General features: G+C 37.1%; 1 protein-coding gene across 8 annotated transcripts in view; it reads right to left on the bottom strand.

The window, feature by feature from the left end:
- WDR33 (WD repeat domain 33) overlaps window positions 1–20,021 on the bottom strand; it is a 123,854-nt gene that overhangs the window by 50,088 nt on the left and 53,745 nt on the right. For 7 of the 8 annotated variants that reach the window (XR_012013045.1, XM_072788706.1, XM_072788705.1 and 4 more), the window contains 6 exons: window positions 17,364–17,590; window positions 16,001–16,069; window positions 15,087–15,191; window positions 12,225–12,320; window positions 11,886–12,037; window positions 10,079–10,176 (listed from right to left, as the gene is read on the bottom strand). Coding sequence is in view for 7 of the 8 variants with exons in the window: in XM_072788706.1 (XP_072644807.1) it covers window positions 10,079–10,176; window positions 11,886–12,037; window positions 12,225–12,320; window positions 15,087–15,191; window positions 16,001–16,069; window positions 17,364–17,567 (724 nt within the window). In the remaining variant the exon portion in view is untranslated. Of the gene's footprint in view, window positions 1–243; window positions 8,567–10,078; window positions 10,177–11,885; window positions 12,038–12,224; window positions 12,321–15,086; window positions 15,192–16,000; window positions 16,070–17,363; window positions 17,591–20,021 lie in introns of those variants that run through there. The other variant, XM_072788708.1, reaches the window with a different exon arrangement.

The following is a 20,021-nucleotide window of genomic DNA, read 5'->3' as shown; positions in this document are numbered from 1 at the left end:
ACAGGGCAGCCCTGGTGGCGCAGCGGTTTAGCGCCGCCTGCAGCCCAGGGTGTGATCCTGGGGACCCGGGATCAAGTCCCGCGGCAGGCTTCCGGCATGGAGCCTGCTTCTCCCCCTCTGCCTGTGTCTCTGCCTCTATCTCTCTCTGAATAAATAAATTAATTAATTTAAAAAAAAAAAAAAAAAGAAAGAAAAGTGAGACAGAAAAATCTTTACAAAATGCTCATTATAAGGTATTACTGCCTCCACTGAAAACCAGAGGTTTGAGGTAAGTCATAACTAAAACAATCTTTTTTTTTTTTTTTTTAAGAATTACTGATCAAGGAAATTATAGCCAAACCACAGGCAATCCTCTGAACTAAAGATCAAAACAGAGGATCATGGCTTTGTAACTGCCTAACTGAAAGACCATTTCCCACCTAAGTTTCCATTGGATGTTTGTTACCAGCAAGGCAAGTCTGCAGAAAGGGCTACAAGACCAACTGTCCTGTGCATTTTTTTAATTAATCTAGATGGCCTGCTTTGCAAATTTAGAGGTGATCCAAAACTAGTTCTCTAGATAATAGGATTCAAGGAGATATTGTAATGTTAAATTTAATTAACAGAAACTTAATATGTAAAATTATAAATAGAGATAAACATAAAGTCCAGTAATTAAGTTTTCAACAATTCTATAGTTTACTAGAATGGTTTTATGGGTTTATGTAAAAACAAATGTAGGTTTTAGAGTAAATTCATGTGGTGTTGTGCCCTCTGCAATTCAGTAAGAACAGACGTGCAGAATGGTGAACCTTAATTCCTGATGTGAGATAATGTGGTAGAGTCCAGAAATCACAAGAAAGAGTAAAGGGAAATTTAGTGTTCAACTTGGATAAGAAACTTAAGAGAAATTTTGGCATTTTTAAATATTTAAAGGATTATGTATGAAAGTAGAGTTCAATTTATTATATACAGGTCTAGAATATAGGGATAGAAGACATATTTGAATTACAGAAATTTTTTCCTATAGAAAGGTATAAAAAAAGCTGTTGTAAGAGCTCTTAAGCTGTCCTACACTCAAATGGGAGGCTTAGCTTGCCAGCTGTCAGGAAAATTACAGAAGGCATTCCCTCCCTTTCCAGATGGACGATTCTGAGCAGGAGAAATTCTACCTAGCCCTACTCAAAGGCACCACAGGCCCCCTGTGGTGGCTGTGCCTTCCTGGTGTTCCCTAGGGACCAACACAGTATTTAAAACTATCAGCAAGTTAAAGCAGATACAATTCACTGGGCTCATAATCCAAGTAACATGTTATTCTAAAGCCATGCTACTAAGGGTAAAGTTGTCTCAAAGAGAATTGTATCAAAATACCTTCAGAGGGAAAACAGAAAGAGGCATCAGCAGACTAGCTTTTAGAAACTTATTAGTGTATTTTGGAGAAATTAAGACTAGTTTATGAACTAATCCATAAAAAATTATAAATGAAAATGGGGAAATAACCTAAAAACTACTATTTTTTTCTTTAAATAGAAATTTTTATTCTGTAACTAAAGATATCACAGCACAATAGGTGCTTCTTACAGATTCCTGAGATAGGCCTTAAATCAAACTTTAAAATGGTTTTCTAGGGATCCCTGGGTGGCGCAGCGGTTTAGCGCCTGCCTTTGGCCCAGGGCGCGATCCTGGAGACCCGGGATCGAATCCCACGTCGGGCTCCCGGTGCATGGAGCCTGCTTCTCCCTCTGCCTGTGTCTCTGCCTCTCTCTCTCTCTCTATCATAAATAAATAAAATTTTTAAAATAAAATAAAAAAATAAAATAAAATGGTTTTCTAGTTTATCATTAAAAAGTAAAGGGGAAAACTATTTTTTTTTAAAGTATTTGTTTTGGTACTTAACTGCCCTCATTGACAAGAAACTACTTTTGATACCATACTTCAATCTAAGGATCTACCTACTAAACATAAAAAAGCCAAAAACATTACATATTTACCTTATTTTATCGCTCCTTCCAAAGCTCTGAATTTTAACTTTAAAAACTACCTAAGACCATGGGATCCCTGGGTGGCGCAGCGGTTTGGCACCTGCCTTTGGCCCAGGGCGCGATCCTGGAGACCCGGGATCGAATCCCACGTCGGGCTCCCGGTGCATGGAGCCTGCTTCTCCCTCTGCCTGTGTCTCTGCCTCTCTCTCTATCATGAATAAATAAATAAAATCTTAAAAAAAAAAAACAAAAACTACCTAAGACCCAATTAGCTGCGAAGCTCTATGATATAACCAGGTAACTAATTCATCAGCAAATGGATTCACTCATAATAAACTGAAGTAGACAATTATAGAATAATTAATGCAAAGATGCAGACTCTTTCTGAAAATTAACAGCCTAAATTATTTATCATAGTGATTTATCACGGTCAAAAAACTTTATATACAAAAATCTTCATATATAAGAACGTCTGGGAATTGTTTGACTCTTAATTAAAGCACTATGATAGCAGCAGCGTGCAGAGCTGACATCCCAAGAAAGCCAAAAATCTATTTTCAACAAGTTTTTGCCACATTATGTAAACACTTAAAATAAGTACAGAGATAGAAAGAACAAAGCCCAATATAAAAATCGAAAACGGGCAGCCCCGGTGGCCCAGCGGTTTGGCGCCACCTTCAGCCCGGGGCGTGATCCTAGATACTCGGGATCAAGTCCCACGTTGGGCTCCCTACATGGAGCCTGCTTCTCCCTCTGCCTGTCTCTGCCTCTCTCTCTCTCTCTCTGTGCTTCTCATTAATAAATAAAATCTTAAAAAAAATAAAATATAAATTGAAAACAGGACGCCTGGGTGGCTCAGTAGCTGACCATCTGCCTTCGTTCAGCACAGGATGTGATCCCAGGGTCCTGGGGATCCAGTCCTGCATCAGGCTTCCTGCAGGGAGCCTGCCTCTCTGTGTATCGCTTGAATAAATAAATAAAATCTTTTACAAAAATAAAAACAAAAACAAAAACTAAAAATCTAAAACAATTCCTGCAAAAATGTGAATGTACCATGTAAAATAAATATTTCAGAACCCTACTAATTTCTTCAAATAATGTGCTTCAGAAGTCTTATTTAGACTGAAGTCTTTTTTCTTCTCATTATATACTCAGATGATTCTTTACATAGGAGAACCTACCATACATAATCCAGTCTTTTCAGGAGAGCAGAGGGAAGAGCCTTAAACTCTTCCTTCCAAAATAAGGGTTAGTAACACAGATAGAGAAAACCAGTGTCCATATGTAAAATGAGTTTACATGGTTGTCTGATTAAGATGTGCTTGAAGACCTTTTAATATTAATATATGTATGCCATGTTAGTGGAAGGAGTTATTCTGACACAGGCTATTTTAAAGGAAGCTGGGTGTTTCTGTTTTCTGTATCTGTTCTCTGGGGAGAACAGATAGAATCTTGTGGAATGTTTTGTGAAGTATTGTACAAGCAGGCCTATTAATCATAAACTACATGGTTTGTCAATTCTACTTTGTTAAGTAAAATTATCTCCAGTAAATAGCATCAAAGGTTTTTGGAACACTCAGACTTCATAAACATGTCTTCACACAATTCAAAACACACTGCTGAACCAAAGATCTCTGCAGAGGCGTCAATCTCATTTATTAAAGACCACAGTAAACGTAACAAGGAAGGGATACATAGGGACTTACCAAAAGTACTAATAATATTCTTTTTCTTAAATTGTGTGTACTCAGGGGTTCATTTCCACTCCATGAGTGCTACATCTGAAAACTGAAGAGAACTTACCTCCTGAATAAGTCTCAGTATAACTCCTTATTATGTCTATATTCTATTTATAAAAACTAGCATATATCTTATAACCCATTTAGTTTAGTGTAGTTTAATTTTTGTTATTAAATATATCCTACATTGAAAACCTATAACCTACAGGGACAATTTTAAAGAACGGTAAAATGAACCTGAGTATCTAAATTAGCTCCCTCTACCTATACGCCACTCTTCTCCCCAAACATATATTGTCATCACAGCTCAGGAAGACATCACTACATCCATGTTGGTGGTAAACAGAAAAGAGGCAGTTTAACATAGTGGTGGAGTATGAGCTCTGGACCTCAAAAATCTGGGTTTAAATCCTAGCCCCCTCTTACAAGCTATCTAACCTTAAGACAGGTTTATTTAATTTTTTTGTACCTTGGTTACCCATTTGTGAAATGTGGACCACACAGCATTTAGCTCATAGGGTTACCAGGAAAATTAAATGAAGTTCTCAGAACACAGGTGCCTGGGTGGCTCAGTCAATCATCCAACTCTTGATTTCGACTCAGGTCATGATTTCAGGGTTGTGAGATCAGGCCTCCCGTCGGGCTCCACGCTGGGCATGAAGCCTGCTTAAGATTCTCTCCCTCTCCCTCTGCCCCTCCCCCCACCCTCCCACCCCAGCTCACTCTCTTAAAAAAAAAAGAAAAGTTCTTGGAACATGCCCAATACATTGTAAATGTAATGTGTCAGCTATTATTAAAACCAAGAAGGTAAAACAAAAGTAAAGCATGCTGAAACTTTGTAAACTGGGTTCTTCTGAGTATTATGCTTCTCACTAAAATTTACTTCAGTGTTCTTATTGATTCCATGTTTTCAACCTTTCTCAAAAAAAAAACAAAAAAACCCTTTCTCATGTACATTTTAGCTAGTCTTAAGTGATCTACTAACTCAATGCAGATAAAACTACCTTTCTAACACTATCAAGACTCTTCTCCCATATTCTCCACATTTTAAGTATGTGACATTATCTTCCCTACTAAATTTTTTTTTTAATTTTTTTATTTATTTATGATAGTCACAGAGAGAGAGAGAGAGAGAGAGAGGCAGAGACACAGGCAGAGGGAGAAGCAGGCTCCATGCACCGGGAGCCTGATGTGGGATTCGATCCCAGGTCTCCAGGATCGCGCCCTGGGCCAAAGGCAGGCGCCAAACCCCTGCGCCACCCAGGGATCCCCTTCCCTACTAAATTTTAAGAAGCATGAGGGGAGAGGACACCTGGGTAGCTCACTGATAAGTGTCTGCCTTCAAGGTCATGATCTCCAGGTCCTGGCATCCAGCCCCACAACAGGCTCCCAACTCAGTGGGGAGTCTGCTTCTTGCTCTCCCTCTCTCCTCATGTGCTCTCTCAAATGAATAAATAAAAACATCTTAAAAGGGGGGGAGGAGCAGCCCAGGCGGTTTAGCACCGCCTTCAGACCAGGGCCTGATCCTGGAGACCCAGGATCAAGTTCCACTTCAGGCTCCCTGCATGGAGCCTGCTTCTTCCTCTGCCTCTCTCTGTGTATGTATCTCATGAATAAATAAATGAAATCTTAAAAAAAAAAAAAAGGAGAGGAGGTGTCATACTTCGTAAAAAGATTCTTCTACCAAAGGTAGTATACATTTAGCATCTGCTCATTATTTAAATAAATGGATTTTAATGGCTCTATTTCACTGGGAGTCAAGTGCATAAATATCAATAAACTAGAGGCTCATTTAGATTCATGTACTTCTGGTGCTTAAATGTTCTTTTAATCCTAGCCCATAAATTAAGTGCTCTAAGTAATAGTAGAAAAGAAGGATAATTGTGTATGAATTATGCTGACTTGGATATGTTTTAGTAATTAGTGGTACATGATACTTCTCAATTTTGTAACATAATCAAATTTCCTACCTATGAACCAATCATCATGATCTTTTGAGTAGCAAATCTCCAATAGATTCGTGCTCACTTGAACCTTAAAAAAATACTGATTACTTCCTATTATGGCACTTCTTTTTCTTAAGAAAGCATGAGAACCACCTCAGAAAGGACACTAAAAAGCAACTATAAATTCTGCAGTCAACAGAATGGAATCATGGCTTCTACCATGCACAGGGATCCTGTATGCTTACAATTGATGATCTACATTAAGACATAACAGAGGGACACCTGGGTGGCTCAGTGATTTACTGTCTGCCTTTGGCTCAGAGCATGATCCTGGAGTTCCAGGATCAAGTCCCAGATTGGGCTCCCTGTATGGAGCCTGCTTCTCCCTCTGCCTATGTTTCTGCCTCCTCTTTCTGTCTCTCTCATGAATAAATAAATAAAATCTTTAAATTAAAAAAAAAAAAGACATGATAGAATGCTCATGTTAGCAGCACATACACTAAAAAAAAGAAGACATGATAGCTATATTCAGATACTTAAAGGGCTGCCATGAAGAAAGTATAAACTTAATTTTTTGTGTTCCTGAGGCAGGACAAGTCATACAGAAGCAGATTTCTGATATAATCAAAGAACTTTCTGAAAATTAGAGCTATATAAAATTAGAAAAAAAAAGAATTATTTGAGGTAGTGAATATTATTAACACTAAAAATGTTTATGAGTAGGGGCGTCTGGGTGGCTCAGTTAGTTAAGTGTCTGCCTTTGGCTCAGGTCATAATCCCAGAATCCTTGGATCAAGCCCACATCAGGCTCCCTGCTCAGCAGGGAGTCTGCTACTCCCTTTCCCTCTGCCCCTCCCCACTACTTGTGCACACGATTGTGCTCGCATGCACGTGCTCTCTCTCTCTCCCTCTCTCCCTTTCTCAAATTAATAAATAAAATCTCTTTTTAAAAATGTTGATGAGTAGGCGCAGCGGTTTGGCGCCTGCCTTTGGCCCAGGGCGTGATCCTGGAGACCCGAGATCGAATCCCACATCGGGCTCCCGGTGCATGGAGCCTGCTTCTCCCTCTGCCTATGTCTCTGCCTCTCTCTCTGTGTGACTATCATAAAAAAAAAAAAAAAAAAAAAAAAAATGTTGATGAGTAGAAGACTGGGTTTCAGGAATGATGTAGAAAAGATAAATATTTGATAAAGAGTTGAACTACATGGTTGTAAACATTTCCTTCAATAAAATGTTCCTAGATTTTCTTAATACTTAAAGTCAAGTTTTGGTCTGAGGTACACCACTAATCTTGTGCAGGACTATGCTTACCTGCCCAATGTTTCAGTCTGTGTGGGCTACCTGAACATCATCCCTTCATAGAGACCAACTGACATTTTAGACATTGGAAGGTCCTATTCCTATTGACTTTATGACCCAATTGTCTCTCTGCATATAAAGCTAAATTATATTCAATTAAAATTTTCTGTGAAGAACTTCACATCAGCCTTGGAACAACTGGAATCCCATTACCCACTGGATTCTCAACCCAAAACTGAAGGATAGGGAAATTATAACTGGTTTCACTGTTTTATAATCATTGCTAAAAATCAAAGAATTTAGAGAAATAAGGAATGACAGAAAATGGATAATTGGTATCTAATAACTCGACTAAACCTATCAGAACTACTTCTTGGGTGGTATAATTAACTGGGTTTAATATATTCATATTGGTCCCATATAGTCATTGAGGTACTAAAATGTTTTCAAATGGGAGCAAAGATCATGAATAAGTTAGAACATACATCCTAAAAGTACATGGAGATTCATTATACTTTTGTACATGTTTGAAATTTCCACAGCAAAAATGAAAATAAAAAGAACTTCCACATAAAAAATAAAATTCAACTCTCAATATAGGCAGGATGCTGGTCTATTTTTTAAGATATAGGAAGAACAATAATTCAGCATCCATTTAATTTTATCCAAATTTGCCTCAACTCAAATCTGAAAATATTTAACTGCCAGAATAACTCACATACTCTAAATTTCAGAGGAAAAGTTCTTAAGTGCTACCTAGAAACATTTTCATTGGGACGACTATGTGGCTCACTGGTTGAGCCTCTGCCTTTGGCTCAGGGCATGCATGATTCTGGAGTCCGGGATCAAAACCCACATTGGGCTCCCCTGGAGGAGCCTGCTTCTCCCTCTGCCTATGTCTCTTCCTCTCTCTCTGTGTCTCTCATGAATAAATAAAATCTTAAAAAAAAAAAAAAAAGCCTTTAGAAACAGTTTCATTACCAAAATTGAGTAACATGGAAGTGAAACATGTTATCACATAGCAGGTTTTCTTTTATTTAATCCAAGATGCATAGTTATTATTATAATCCTACCTAATCCACTGTAAAGATAATCGCCTTGATATTTTAGCATTACTTTAGTAACTAACTACAATTACTGTGTTTCCTCTATATAACTCAGGATTCTCAATACCTAAGGATACCTAAGTGGCTCAGAGGTTGAGCATCTGCTTTAGGCTCAGGGCATGATTCTGGGGTCCTGGGATTGAGTCCCACATCGGGCTCCCCCACAGGAGCCTGCTTCTCCCTCTGCCTATGTCTCTGCCTCTTTCATGAATAAATAAATTTAAAAGTCTTAATTTAAAAAAAAAAAAAAAGGATTCTCAAAGCCTAGAAAAAGTTAACCATCTTTTTGCTATTTAACAGCTAAGACTTCCATTAAGATTGAGAAAAGCAAAAAAAAAAAAAAAAAAAAAAGATTGAGAAAAGCTGGGCAGCCCCGGTGGCGCAGCGGTTTAGTGCCGCCTGCAGCCCAGGGTGTGATTCTGGAGACCCTGGATCAAGTCCCACGTCAGGCTCTCTGTATGATGCCTGCTTCTCCCTCTGCCTGTGTCTCTGCGCCTGCCTCTCTCTCTCTGTCTCTATGAATAAATAAATAAAATCTTAAAAAAAAAAAAAAATTGAGAAAAGCTGCAACATTAGCATAGTGTTAGACTACAACATCAAGTGTAAGATTCTAGTCCTGGATATGAACTTCTTTTACCTTGAATATGTCACTTAAGCCTGCTGGATCATGATGCTCATCTATAAAATAACTCCAGCTAAGTGATTCCAAAAACTCCCATCTAGTTCTGAAGGTGTATAGTATTATAACGTTCATAGTGAGTATACTCCTTCAATGATAGGTACTATATCCTTATGCTAGCTACCACTGTACAGCACTGTGGATTAACCCAGACAAAAGGTAAAAAGCCAGGAATGTCTAAATAAACATGATTTAAAAAAAAAAAAATAGCTTGAATACAGATTACATATCAAGAGCATTTATTTTCTTATCTAGAAAACATCAACACTATAGGATATAAATTAAGCTCTGGAATGTTGTTAAATTCAACCAAGACTCTTGAACAGAAAAGAAAATCTCTGAATAGTAATTTCTTGACACCCAGTGTTCTGTGGCACCCATGTGCCTACCCAGCATTTATGTGTCAGAGGAAGATGTTACTTTTATGGTATATTGGATTCAAGAGTATGGAGTGAAATTCACTCTTTATTAAGTCAGTGTAAATTCAAATTAAGCACTTGAGAATACTACCTTCCTGCTTAACAATAAACTAATGAGATTAAATGTTTTTATTAATGTAAATGTTTTTTCAATGTTTCTAACACACATATAAAATAGTTAATTCCGTAACTCTAGCACCCACTGAATTCACATAAATAGTACTGATAAACTGTTAGTATTTCAACAGCCCCACTTTATGAAGTCTAAAACTAAGCTAATCCAAGTAAAAAATATGAATTTCTTTGTAGGAGGGAATAATTCATAGGCATTAGTTCATAATTATGAAATCAATAAAAGTAAACAAGAAAAAATTTAGTAACAAGTGGGCCAGGTAGTACAGAAATGTAGTATTCTGTTAGTAAAAAAAAAAAAAAAAAAAAAAAAAAAAAACACACACACACATACACACAACACCTGCTTTCAGAAATAGCAATAATGAGAAGGGCAGTTACTGATACCTCAGTTAATCATATTGTAAAAGAAATGCCAGGAGAATGTGAGCTATCTAAATAAAATCACAGTGCCATTATGTTGGAGAAAGCCATGCTGGCTGTAAGACAGGAATATAGCCCTAACAGATGAATACAGATAAGCAAGTTATTTGCAGGGGTCGGGGGATGACAGAAGAAGAGGAACACTTGTATTTAATTCAACTCAAAGAATTCAAAGATTTAGTAGCAGTAAAAAATCTACAAAATGAATGTGAACTGGAGAGTGTGTTCAGGTTTCTTTAAAGAGCCTGACTGAGACGGTGTATATGTAAAAAAAACTGAATGGAGACGTAAGCTACTATTGTGGTATTGTGATGATTTAACCACAAATGCCTTCCCTATTTAAATATTCCAATCAGTACTGTTAGTACACGTACCTCGGAGAATTCTTTCCTCATGGCAACGAAGAAAGTCCCAGATTCTAACAGTGCCGTCATCAGAGCATGTGGCAAATTTATTATCCGTGGGTGAGAAACTGTTACATGAAGACACACAGCAGGGGAAAGAAGTCAGCATTTAACAGATTATCTGTGCTTCTCAGACAGGGAAAAATAAAAACACTGTGCTGCGTTATAAACAGGAGAGGGAAGTATTCCAACAGTGAAGAAGCCCTTAAAGAGAATGTTGTCAGCTAATAAATGCATCTCATCAAAAGAAGAATTCACCAGAGTAGTTGCTTCTTAGTTTTCAATCACCAATAGTCCGAGAACTTTACAAGTGTATTATTAGTACTAATGCTTCCCACACTCCCCACAGTGCAGTATTTCCTGCCTTACCAACAGAATACAAGGAGCTGATTTAAGTGTAGAAACTAAATGAAATCTACTTTTGAAATATTCCTGTAAACATTCCTTTACATTATATAGGAATATCACTCAAAAAATTAAGCATCAGCTTCTGCCTCAGATGCTTCATGAAATGATAAGCTAAAAATTTTTGGACAGGCTGTTTAAAGACTAGTTGTTAAATATCCCTACATTAATGTTTCTCATTTATTTGAAAAGTCTGTGGGAAACTTTCACATCTTCTCCCTGGCAAGCTCTTCCATGAATGTTGCACCTTGTAAGGAAAACTTTAACAAAGAGACATTCAGACTGTGTTTGAAGCCAAAGATAATCTACTGCAAATGATTTTGCCATCTTTCCCTCCCTGTCGTGAAAAACCATCAAGTTTCTCATCTATCTCGAAGAACTCCCTTGAACTTTTGAGTTCTATAACTAACAAAGAGCCAACTGTGAAACTCAATGTATAAGCAGGACACTAAAGCACAGTCTTTGTAGAAGCATGTTTATCCAACAATTTTTGTAAAGATTCTGAAAGTAGAAACAAGTGACTGCAGTGGATGATGTTTCTATAAAGATGTCAACCTCCTCCCACACATGGGCAGTACACCCGTAAAGAATGCTGCTTAGCTTTATTCTGAGGCTGCAGCAATTCTTCAGGCTTGCTTTTGAGATTTTTTTTTTCCGGTTTTACTATACATATCTCATTGATATGTAAAAATATACAGCTCACTGAAAATATTTTAAACTCCACTTATTATACATTTGCGTAACTGATGTTCTCAACAGCGAATCAGAAGAAAAAGTCCTAGAGTCCTCTTGACAATGGTTTGCTTACAGTTTCAAAGCTTGAAGAACCCATTCATTACTCCATTAATGTTTGCCACATCCAGAGTTACTTGCGAGTTTTTAGTCCTACTATACTCTCCTTTTGAAGTCGTGGCATAACCAAGCCAACCAAGTCTTCACTTAAGCCTTTTTTTCTTGTATTTTGTGTGAACTCTGAAGGTGTTTTCTGTAGGCTTTAGATTTTATTCAGTTGTATAATTAAAGACTGAATTCTTTATTCGGAATGAAAGATTCTTGTCTTACACAGTAGGTAATAAAAAGGAATAACGTATACACATTATTAACCATAAATGAAAAGAGAAAACCAGTGCAAAATGCGGCAGACAATACATCTCTAACATATTGCAAAGGCTGATACCGGGACAACACTACTTCAGAAAAGTGCCAGCAAAATGGTGAGTGTGTGAAAACAAGGAAAAATATTGTGTTTATAGGGTGCAGAAAGTATCCCAGAATCTGACAGAGCCCATGCATCCCTGCACCGAGAATACACTTAGAGAATAATTTAACCATGACAATAGGGACTACAGAAAATGGTATATTGTGTATAAACCTGGCCTCTCTAATCGCCTCCTTATGTGCCTGGAACATCTTGACGTTGTTCATGTTCGACTGCCAATATTTCACATATCCTCCATGGTCTGCTGTCAACATCCACATGTCATTATGTGACCAAGTCATGGCCCTCACTGGGCTATCATGAGCCTGTGAAAACATAAGACATTTTAAAAATTATGTAAAAGAATATAACGATCGAAGGCTTTACAGGAACCTATATTACCTCACAAGAATTATTTGTCCAATTTTAAGCTTAAAATGCCAATAAAGTAACTGTATCTCCAGTTCTTTACAGTACCACAGGAGGATGCTATTGTCTGATGATTACTGTTACCTGTAATATTGTTTCAAAATTGAAGGTGAGTCCATTCCACAAGGTGAACTCTCCACTAGAAGCTCCAGTGACCAACCGTCTTCCTTCTGGAGTCCACTAGGGAAGAAAAAAAAGAATCTTAGCTAATTTTTAAAACACTTAGAAAGTATTATAAAATATCTAATACTCAACATTAAATAGACAATACTTTCACTTAAGCATAGTTCAGAATTATAAGCAAGTACTTTGTCAGAAAAGAACTCATTAACAGCACAGGGAAAGCTTTAGCACTTTAGCTCATTAACCAAATTAAAAATAATAAATGGGGGATCTCTAGGTGGCTCAGCAGTTTAGCACCTGCCTTCAGCTCAGGGCATGATCCTGGAGTCCTGGGATCGGGTCCCACATCGGGCTCCCTGCATGGAGCCTGCTTCTCTCTCTCTCTCTCATGAATAAATAAATACAATCTTAAAAAATAAATAAATAAAAATAAAAATAATAAATGCAAGGGGCACCTGGGTGGCTCAAGTCAGTTAAACATCCAACGCTCGGTTTCAGCTCAGGTCCTGACCTCAGGGTGGTGAGATCAAGCACCATGTGCTTGGGATTCTCTCTCTGCCCCTTCCCTCACGGCCTGTGCTTGCTTTCTCTTTCTCTCTCTCCCTCTCTCCCCCCTCTCAAAATAAATAAATCTTTAAACAAAATAGTAAATGCATTAAAAGTACCTGGTTAAGTTACACCTCTAAAAACAAAACATGCAAAGACCACATTTTCCTAGGATGCTTAGCAAGCTAACATAAAATGGTCACCAAAGTAAATCAAAAAAGGATTACACCTGCTAGTGAACCAATTAAGGCAGAGAAGTTAACAGGTGTTTTATGAAAAAGCTAAGTACCAATTTAAGGACAGCAAGGCTAGCAAACTTCTCCTGGCAACTAAATGTACTTAAAAAAAAAAAAAAAAAAAGTCATGAATAAATAAATAAAATATTTAAAAAACAAAAAGAAAAAAAACAAAAACTTTTTAAAGCTTTCCCCTATTCACAATATCAAGCATTGACAAGTCTTATGCTCATAAACTCTCCAAAAATGTAAGTCATGATTAACACTACAGCAATATTTTAACATCACAATTTGCATACTAAGGGGAATCTGTGACATATGCTTACCAACTCTAAACATAACATTGCTTTTTTTCTTTTTACTTTCAAGCTTCTATGATAGATTACAAACTTATTTTCCTTAGGCAATGTAAATACATGAAATAAAAATACAACAATCCTATTTTCCAAACTAAAAACTATGTGGACACATAGTTGAAAAATACAAGTGTGCTTATAGAAATAGCAGGATGAGGGATCCCTGGGTGGCGCAGCGGTTTGGCGCCTGCCTTTGGCCCAGGGCGCGATCCTGGAGACCCAGGATCGAATCCCACATCCGGCTCCCTGTGCATGGAGCCTGCTTCCCCCTCTGCCTGTGTCTCTGCGCCTCTCTCTCTCTCTGTGACTATCATAAAAAAATAAATAAATAAAAAAGAAATAGCAGGATGAGATATGTAAAATAAAGACTATTTGGTAAACCTGGCTTTTTATTGCTAAACTGCACATCATGATTTTATTATAAACAAAATCCCCCTACTTTCCTAGTTTCTGTTATCTGCTATGGGTTCCAACCAAACTATAAGCACAGGACTTGATGTCTTAATACCTTCTAATGTGGACTATGCCTCTACTGTGTGCAAATGTCTCCTAAGACCTTGCACTTTGATCCCCAAATGAGAAATCTACCTAACAAACTGTAACAAAAAAAAAAAAAAAAAACTGTAACAAATATAATTTTATCATTCTGTACTGTGATACAAAATGCTCATATTTTATTCATTTCAAAAAGATTTTCTCTATTACGCTAAGAAGATACAAAAATTAGCTGCACACCAACTCCTTTTATCAAATTCCCTGGCAAACAAAATTATACTACTTACTGGTTGGCTCTACCAACAAAAGAAGCCAAAAAACAAGTGTTTCTTTACTGATGTTTCTAGTGCTTTAGACTTCTGAAGCAAATAGGACACCTAAGACTGACTGCAGTATTTCCCCCAGCCCTTTGGTTCTCCCTGCTCTCTACCATTACCTCCCTAATATCGGGGACTTGCTTATTTTGCTCATTTGCCACAATGCTTGCTTGCCATTACTATCTTTTTTCTGTCCCTTTTTTCCTCCCAATTCTTATTTGCTTAACACTCTGTTAATTCTATCCTACATTTCTGGTCTTACTAACCAACAAGTACATTCTTACTTATTAGCAAACCACAAAGATGATGATTATACTATCACAAATGGAAATATTAACTGGATGCCTGGGAGACAAAGATGGGAAGACATTTTACTGCAAACCCCTTCAAATTTTCAAATTTTGAACAATGCCAATCTACTATCTAAAAATTATACTTTTTAAAATGTCATGCAAATGTATTGAGTACCTACTGTGTACCTTTATGAAGCTAACACTTATGGTCAACCATTGGTCTTCAGCTCTTCTCAGGTGTTTTCCTTACTAGCGACATATTAACAGTTTTCGTTAACTTTGAGATGCTGGCTTTCTAAACAGCAGCAAAAGTAGCCCTGCTATTCAAGAGCAAGTCTGAGACCTGCTGCAATACAGACCCATGACTTGCTCAGAGAATTCTATGGAAATTGCAACATGAACAATTCAAAAGCATGATTGGGTATTCCAAAATGAAGTTATCAGCAACATACCAATTTTTATCCCAGATATACATTTAAAACAATTTTGTCCTGCTAAATATATGTTCAGAAGTTATAACTCAGGATTAATTTTTTTTAAAAATATCCAACAACAAAAAAATATCCAACAGAATACTTACCCTAACAACAAATACTGGACACTTTACTTTATTTGTTGATGTTCGAACAAATTTTGTTGTTACTGCATTCATAGGATTATTCAACATTCCTATAGGTGGGACCAGCTACAAAAAGAGAAAATTGTGTTTTAAAAGTTCCTGGTTAAAAGAAATAAATAAAAATAAAAAAAATAAAAGTTCCTGGTTACACACAGGGCATAAATCAGAGACATAGCAAGGTAATTATTTCAACATCTAAAGACAAATTCAGGAGTATACAGGACTTTCAAAAAAACTATTATTATAGATTATAATCAGTCTGCATTAATTAAATGAAGAAAACTGAGATACAGGACAGTTAAATGCCATTACTAAACAAATAACAAAATCAAGTATGAAATTTCCCCTAATTACTTCTCAAGGTCAAGACAATAAAAACAGGTTGATAATAAACCAAATTTAAAATTAACTTTCCGGGATCCCTGGGTGGCGCAGCGGTTTGGCGCCTGCCTTTGGCCCAGGGCGCGATCCTGGAGACCCGGGATCGAATCCCATGTCAGGCTCCTGGTGCATGGAGCCTGCTTCTCCCTCTGCCTGTGTCTCTGCCTCTCTCTCTCTGTGACTATCATAAAAAAATAAAAAAATAAAAAAATAAAAATAAAATAAAATTAACTTTCCTATTCCACAGACTCTGAGGCAGTGCAATCTTTCACTGGACACTGTTTTAAGCCCCAAATCAAAAGTTTGTCCACTTTAGAAGTTTTAATTGAGAATAAAAAATAACTCGCAGAGTACACAGATACATTATCTCTTTAGGAATGTTTTAATTATAAAAACGTAAAAAGTCCATGTTTGCATTTGAGATCACATAGCTTTACGTCAAAATGTCCAAGCAGCGGTTTTATTAAGCTAGTATAACATATCTTAATACTTACATCATTATAATAACCTGCATCAGGCTGAATTGCCCGCATATCTCTCTGGTCTCTTTGCCATATTCTATTCTGTTTAAAAATAAACAAATTAATTAATTAGTATATGGTCCAATTATACTCAGTTTGAAACTAAAATATTAACAAAATGTAAGCTATCAAATGGGGAGAAAATAGGATTAAAACTTTTTCATTATGTTCTATAACAAAGATAACAGTGGGTATCTTAAAAAGACCTTATCCTACTGACATTGTTTAGAATTTCCCTCTTCTCTTTACTCACCTCATCCCCAACCAATCAAACAAGGTACTGCTGACCCCAACACATTCTCACTGACCATGCTTTAATAAAAGGAAAAAGGATAAGGGATAAGCAGACGTCTCCAATTCCCTCAAAATCGTCAGCACAATTCCTGATATCTTGTCCTCGGTTTTCTTAATTCCTCTTAAGCTCTCCTAGACTAGTTTTCCAACTGAATTCCCTGGAAAAACCTAAATAAATCTAAATCTAAATCTAAATCTAAATCTGTCTTAATCTCTGAGTAAATCTTTTTCTTTTATGTGTCTGCAACATGCTAATTATCCAATATGCAAACAGGTCTTTAAAAGATCTCACGTTAAAATAAATAAATAGATAAATAAATAAATGGTCTCAGGTAAGAAAAAGCAAACAGATGTTCTTCAAAGGAGGCCAGAGCAGATCAAAACCTGATTAAAGTAATAGCATTAGTAATGAAAAACGAATCACAGAGGCTAATAATTCCTAGGTGAAGACAAGTAAATAAAGAGCTCAAAAGAAAGAAATATCATGCAGAGGTCTAGACACTAGACAGCCCTAACTCCACCTTTAGCTGTCATGTCAGAGTTGCTTTCACCACATAGATGTGCTTGACCCTCAAGAAAAGTGGAGCCCTTTTCTCTGACAAGAAGAGCTACCCACCACCAGGGGCTTGGAAAATCAGTGTTCTTAGAACCAGTGTCTTAGACATGCAAAACTGCTATTTTGAATGTATGTTCGCACAGAAATATTCCTATGTTGGTAGTCTCTTAAAATTTCATATACACTGTGGGTTTAACAAGTGTTTTAAGGTTGGCCTTGAGAGTAAAGTACTATTTTCTGAGATCTGCTGTGAACTTTGTTCTAAAAGTTTAAACTATGAACTAGAATTCAAATTTTGTAATTTTTGAGACGATTCATGAACGCAAAGAGTAAAAAAGTACTGGTGATTGGCCTCATTTGAAATTCCACTTATCCTACTATAATTCAAGAAACATAGTTATTATACTTATTACCCTAAATTTTAAAAACTCTCTTCTTTTTAAAAAGCTGAAGTTTGATCATCAGAAGCACATTAACTGGACTTACCTCCAAATACTTAATTACAGATGGATTATAGTCTATGGTTTTTCGATTTACTGCTTTTCTCATCCGTTTTCCATCAAAGGTAAGCTGTTGCATTGCTTGCTGCTGTGCAAAATCAGGTCGCTTATAAAATAGCTGTCGAGGTGCTTGGTGCTGGAACCTTGGCATATGGAAAAAACGAGGAGGAGAACCAATTTCTGTAGCCATGGTGATGTATTCGTTCTAGGACACTAGAGTAGGGAAAAAGCACTTTCACTACAAATACCAGCATTGCAACACTGCTTGATAACATTTTTAAATGGACATTTTTTGTACTTCTATTCTCTAATAGGTAAAATTTCTAGTTTTTAGTCAACATATTTACAAAATGAATTATTAGATTTAATGGCAGAGACCAGTTATACATTTGAACAAGGCCAATTCACAGAATAAGTGCTAATAAGCATTTGTTGTAAGATTCAGCCTGACGGAGGGGAAAAAATAACAATTAATAATAGCATTGGGTGAATGTGCTGTGTGCATTTAAGTTAGGGGATGTGGGGTAGAATCATGGAGAACTGTTCACATTTTTTTAAAAATTTTTTTATTTATTTATGATAGACAGAGAGAGAGAGAGGCAGAGACACAGGCAGAGGGAGAAGCAGGCTCCATGCCGGGAGCCCGACTTGGGACTTGATCCCAGTACTCCAGGATCATGCCCTGGGCTGAAGGCAGGCCCTAAACCACTGAGCCACCCAGGAATCCCCACAAATGCTAATTTATAATGAGATAAACATTCTTTCTCTCTTAGTGCTATGTGTGAATTAAATTAGAATGCACAAAGTGCGCTAAGCATTTGAGTCCATAAGGTTGGTGAAGGAATCTATTTAATCAACTGTCCTATGAGTCCAACTAAGTTTCAGCATCCGGATTTCAACTAATGGCTTTAATTCAGATACTTAAGCAAGTAATTCCAAAAGGATGCAGCTCTGGAGTTCCTGGCTGACTCAATCATCTCAGGATCATGAGTTCGAGCCCCATGGTTGGATGTACAGATTATTTAAATACATAAAACTTTAAAAAATAAAAATAAAAAGCTGTAGCTTTGAAAAGTATTTCCTAAAAATTACTATTTTTCATGTTACAATCATCACATTTCTAATTTTATTAGAATAAAATCATCCTAATAATCTACTAATATTACTGATTTCAAATGAGAATTAAGTCTTTTTACTGAAATATGGTTGATCAACGATGTTACAAAAATAACATTTTAAGGGTGCCTGGCTGGCTCAGTCAGTAGAGCATCTAACTCTTAATCTCAGGGTCTTGAGTTCAAGATCCACACCGGGCATGGAGCCTACTTAAAATACAAAAAAACCCTCATTTTTACACATATCAAAAGAAGCTTTAAAAATACTCAGCCAGGGACACTTGGGTGGCTCAGCACCTGGGTGACTCTGCGGTTGAGCATCTGCCTTCAGCTCAGGGAGTGATCCCGGGATCGAGTCCCACATCAGGGAGCCTGCTTCTCCCTCTGCCTGTGTCTCTGCCTTTCTCTCTCTGTCTCTCAAGAATAAATAAATAAAATCTTTTTTTAAAAAAATTTTTTAAAAAATTATTCTGAGACTCCTGGGTGGCTCAGCAGTTAAGCGTCTGCCTTTGGCCCAGGGTGTGATCCTGGAGTCCCGGGATTGGGCCCCACATCAGGCTCCCTGCATGGAGCCTACTTCTCTCTCTGCCTGTGTCTCTGCCTCTCTTTCTCTGTCTCTCATGCACAAATAAATAAAATCTCAAAAAAAGAATTATTCAGCCAAAAGAAAAGGGAATACAGTACTGATATATGGATGAATCTTAAATACATTATGTTAATGGGACGCCTGGATGGCTCAGTCGGGTGAGTGTCCACTCTTGGTTTCAGCTCAGGTGATGGATCTCAGGGTCATGAGACTGAGCCCCATCTCAGGCTTCATGCTCAGCAGGGAGTCTACACTTGAGATTGGAGATTCTCATCCTATCCCTGTGCCCCTCCTCTGTCTCCACTAAAACAAGTAGATAAAATCTTAAAAAAAAAAAAAAAAAAAAAAAAACCTGCTTAAATACTTTATCTTAAGTGAAAGGAGCCAGACATAAAAGGTCACATATTTTTAAGTTCCATTTATATGAAAAATCCAGAACAGGTGAACACACAGAGACAGAAAGATTAGCGGGAGACCGAAAGATTAGCGGTTGCCAGGGGCTGGAGAAAGGAGGAATAGAAAGTGAGTGCTTATCAGGAGTGGACTTTCCTTTAGGAATGATGAAAATGTTTGGAACTAGGCAGAGGTGGCGTATGCACAACATTGTGAATGTACTAAGTGGTGCTGAAATGGGCACTTTGAAAATGGTTAAAACAGTGAATTTTATGTTATGTGATTTTCACCTCAGCTAAAAAATGGGGGATATTTCATCTACTGGAAAAAACTTCCACAAAGCACTTACCAAGAGACAAATCAAGGATCTACTGTACAAACAGAGGAAAACAACTGAAGTCAAATACAAAACAATCACTATGCTATTACTAACACTCTTGAATGAGTCACATGTTAAAGCCAAGGAAAAATATTACTCCTTCACTTAAGAGGATGGGCAAAAATACCTTTCCATTTGCAGATTTGTTGAATAAAACTTATTCTAAAAAAA

The sequence above is a fragment of the Canis lupus genome, chromosome 20 (genome assembly GCF_048164855.1).
Source record: "Canis lupus baileyi chromosome 20, mCanLup2.hap1, whole genome shotgun sequence".
Lineage (NCBI taxonomy): Eukaryota > Metazoa > Chordata > Mammalia > Carnivora > Canidae > Canis > Canis lupus.
Note: the sequence above shows the minus strand (reverse complement) of the source record. Positions and strands in the feature narration are given on the sequence as shown.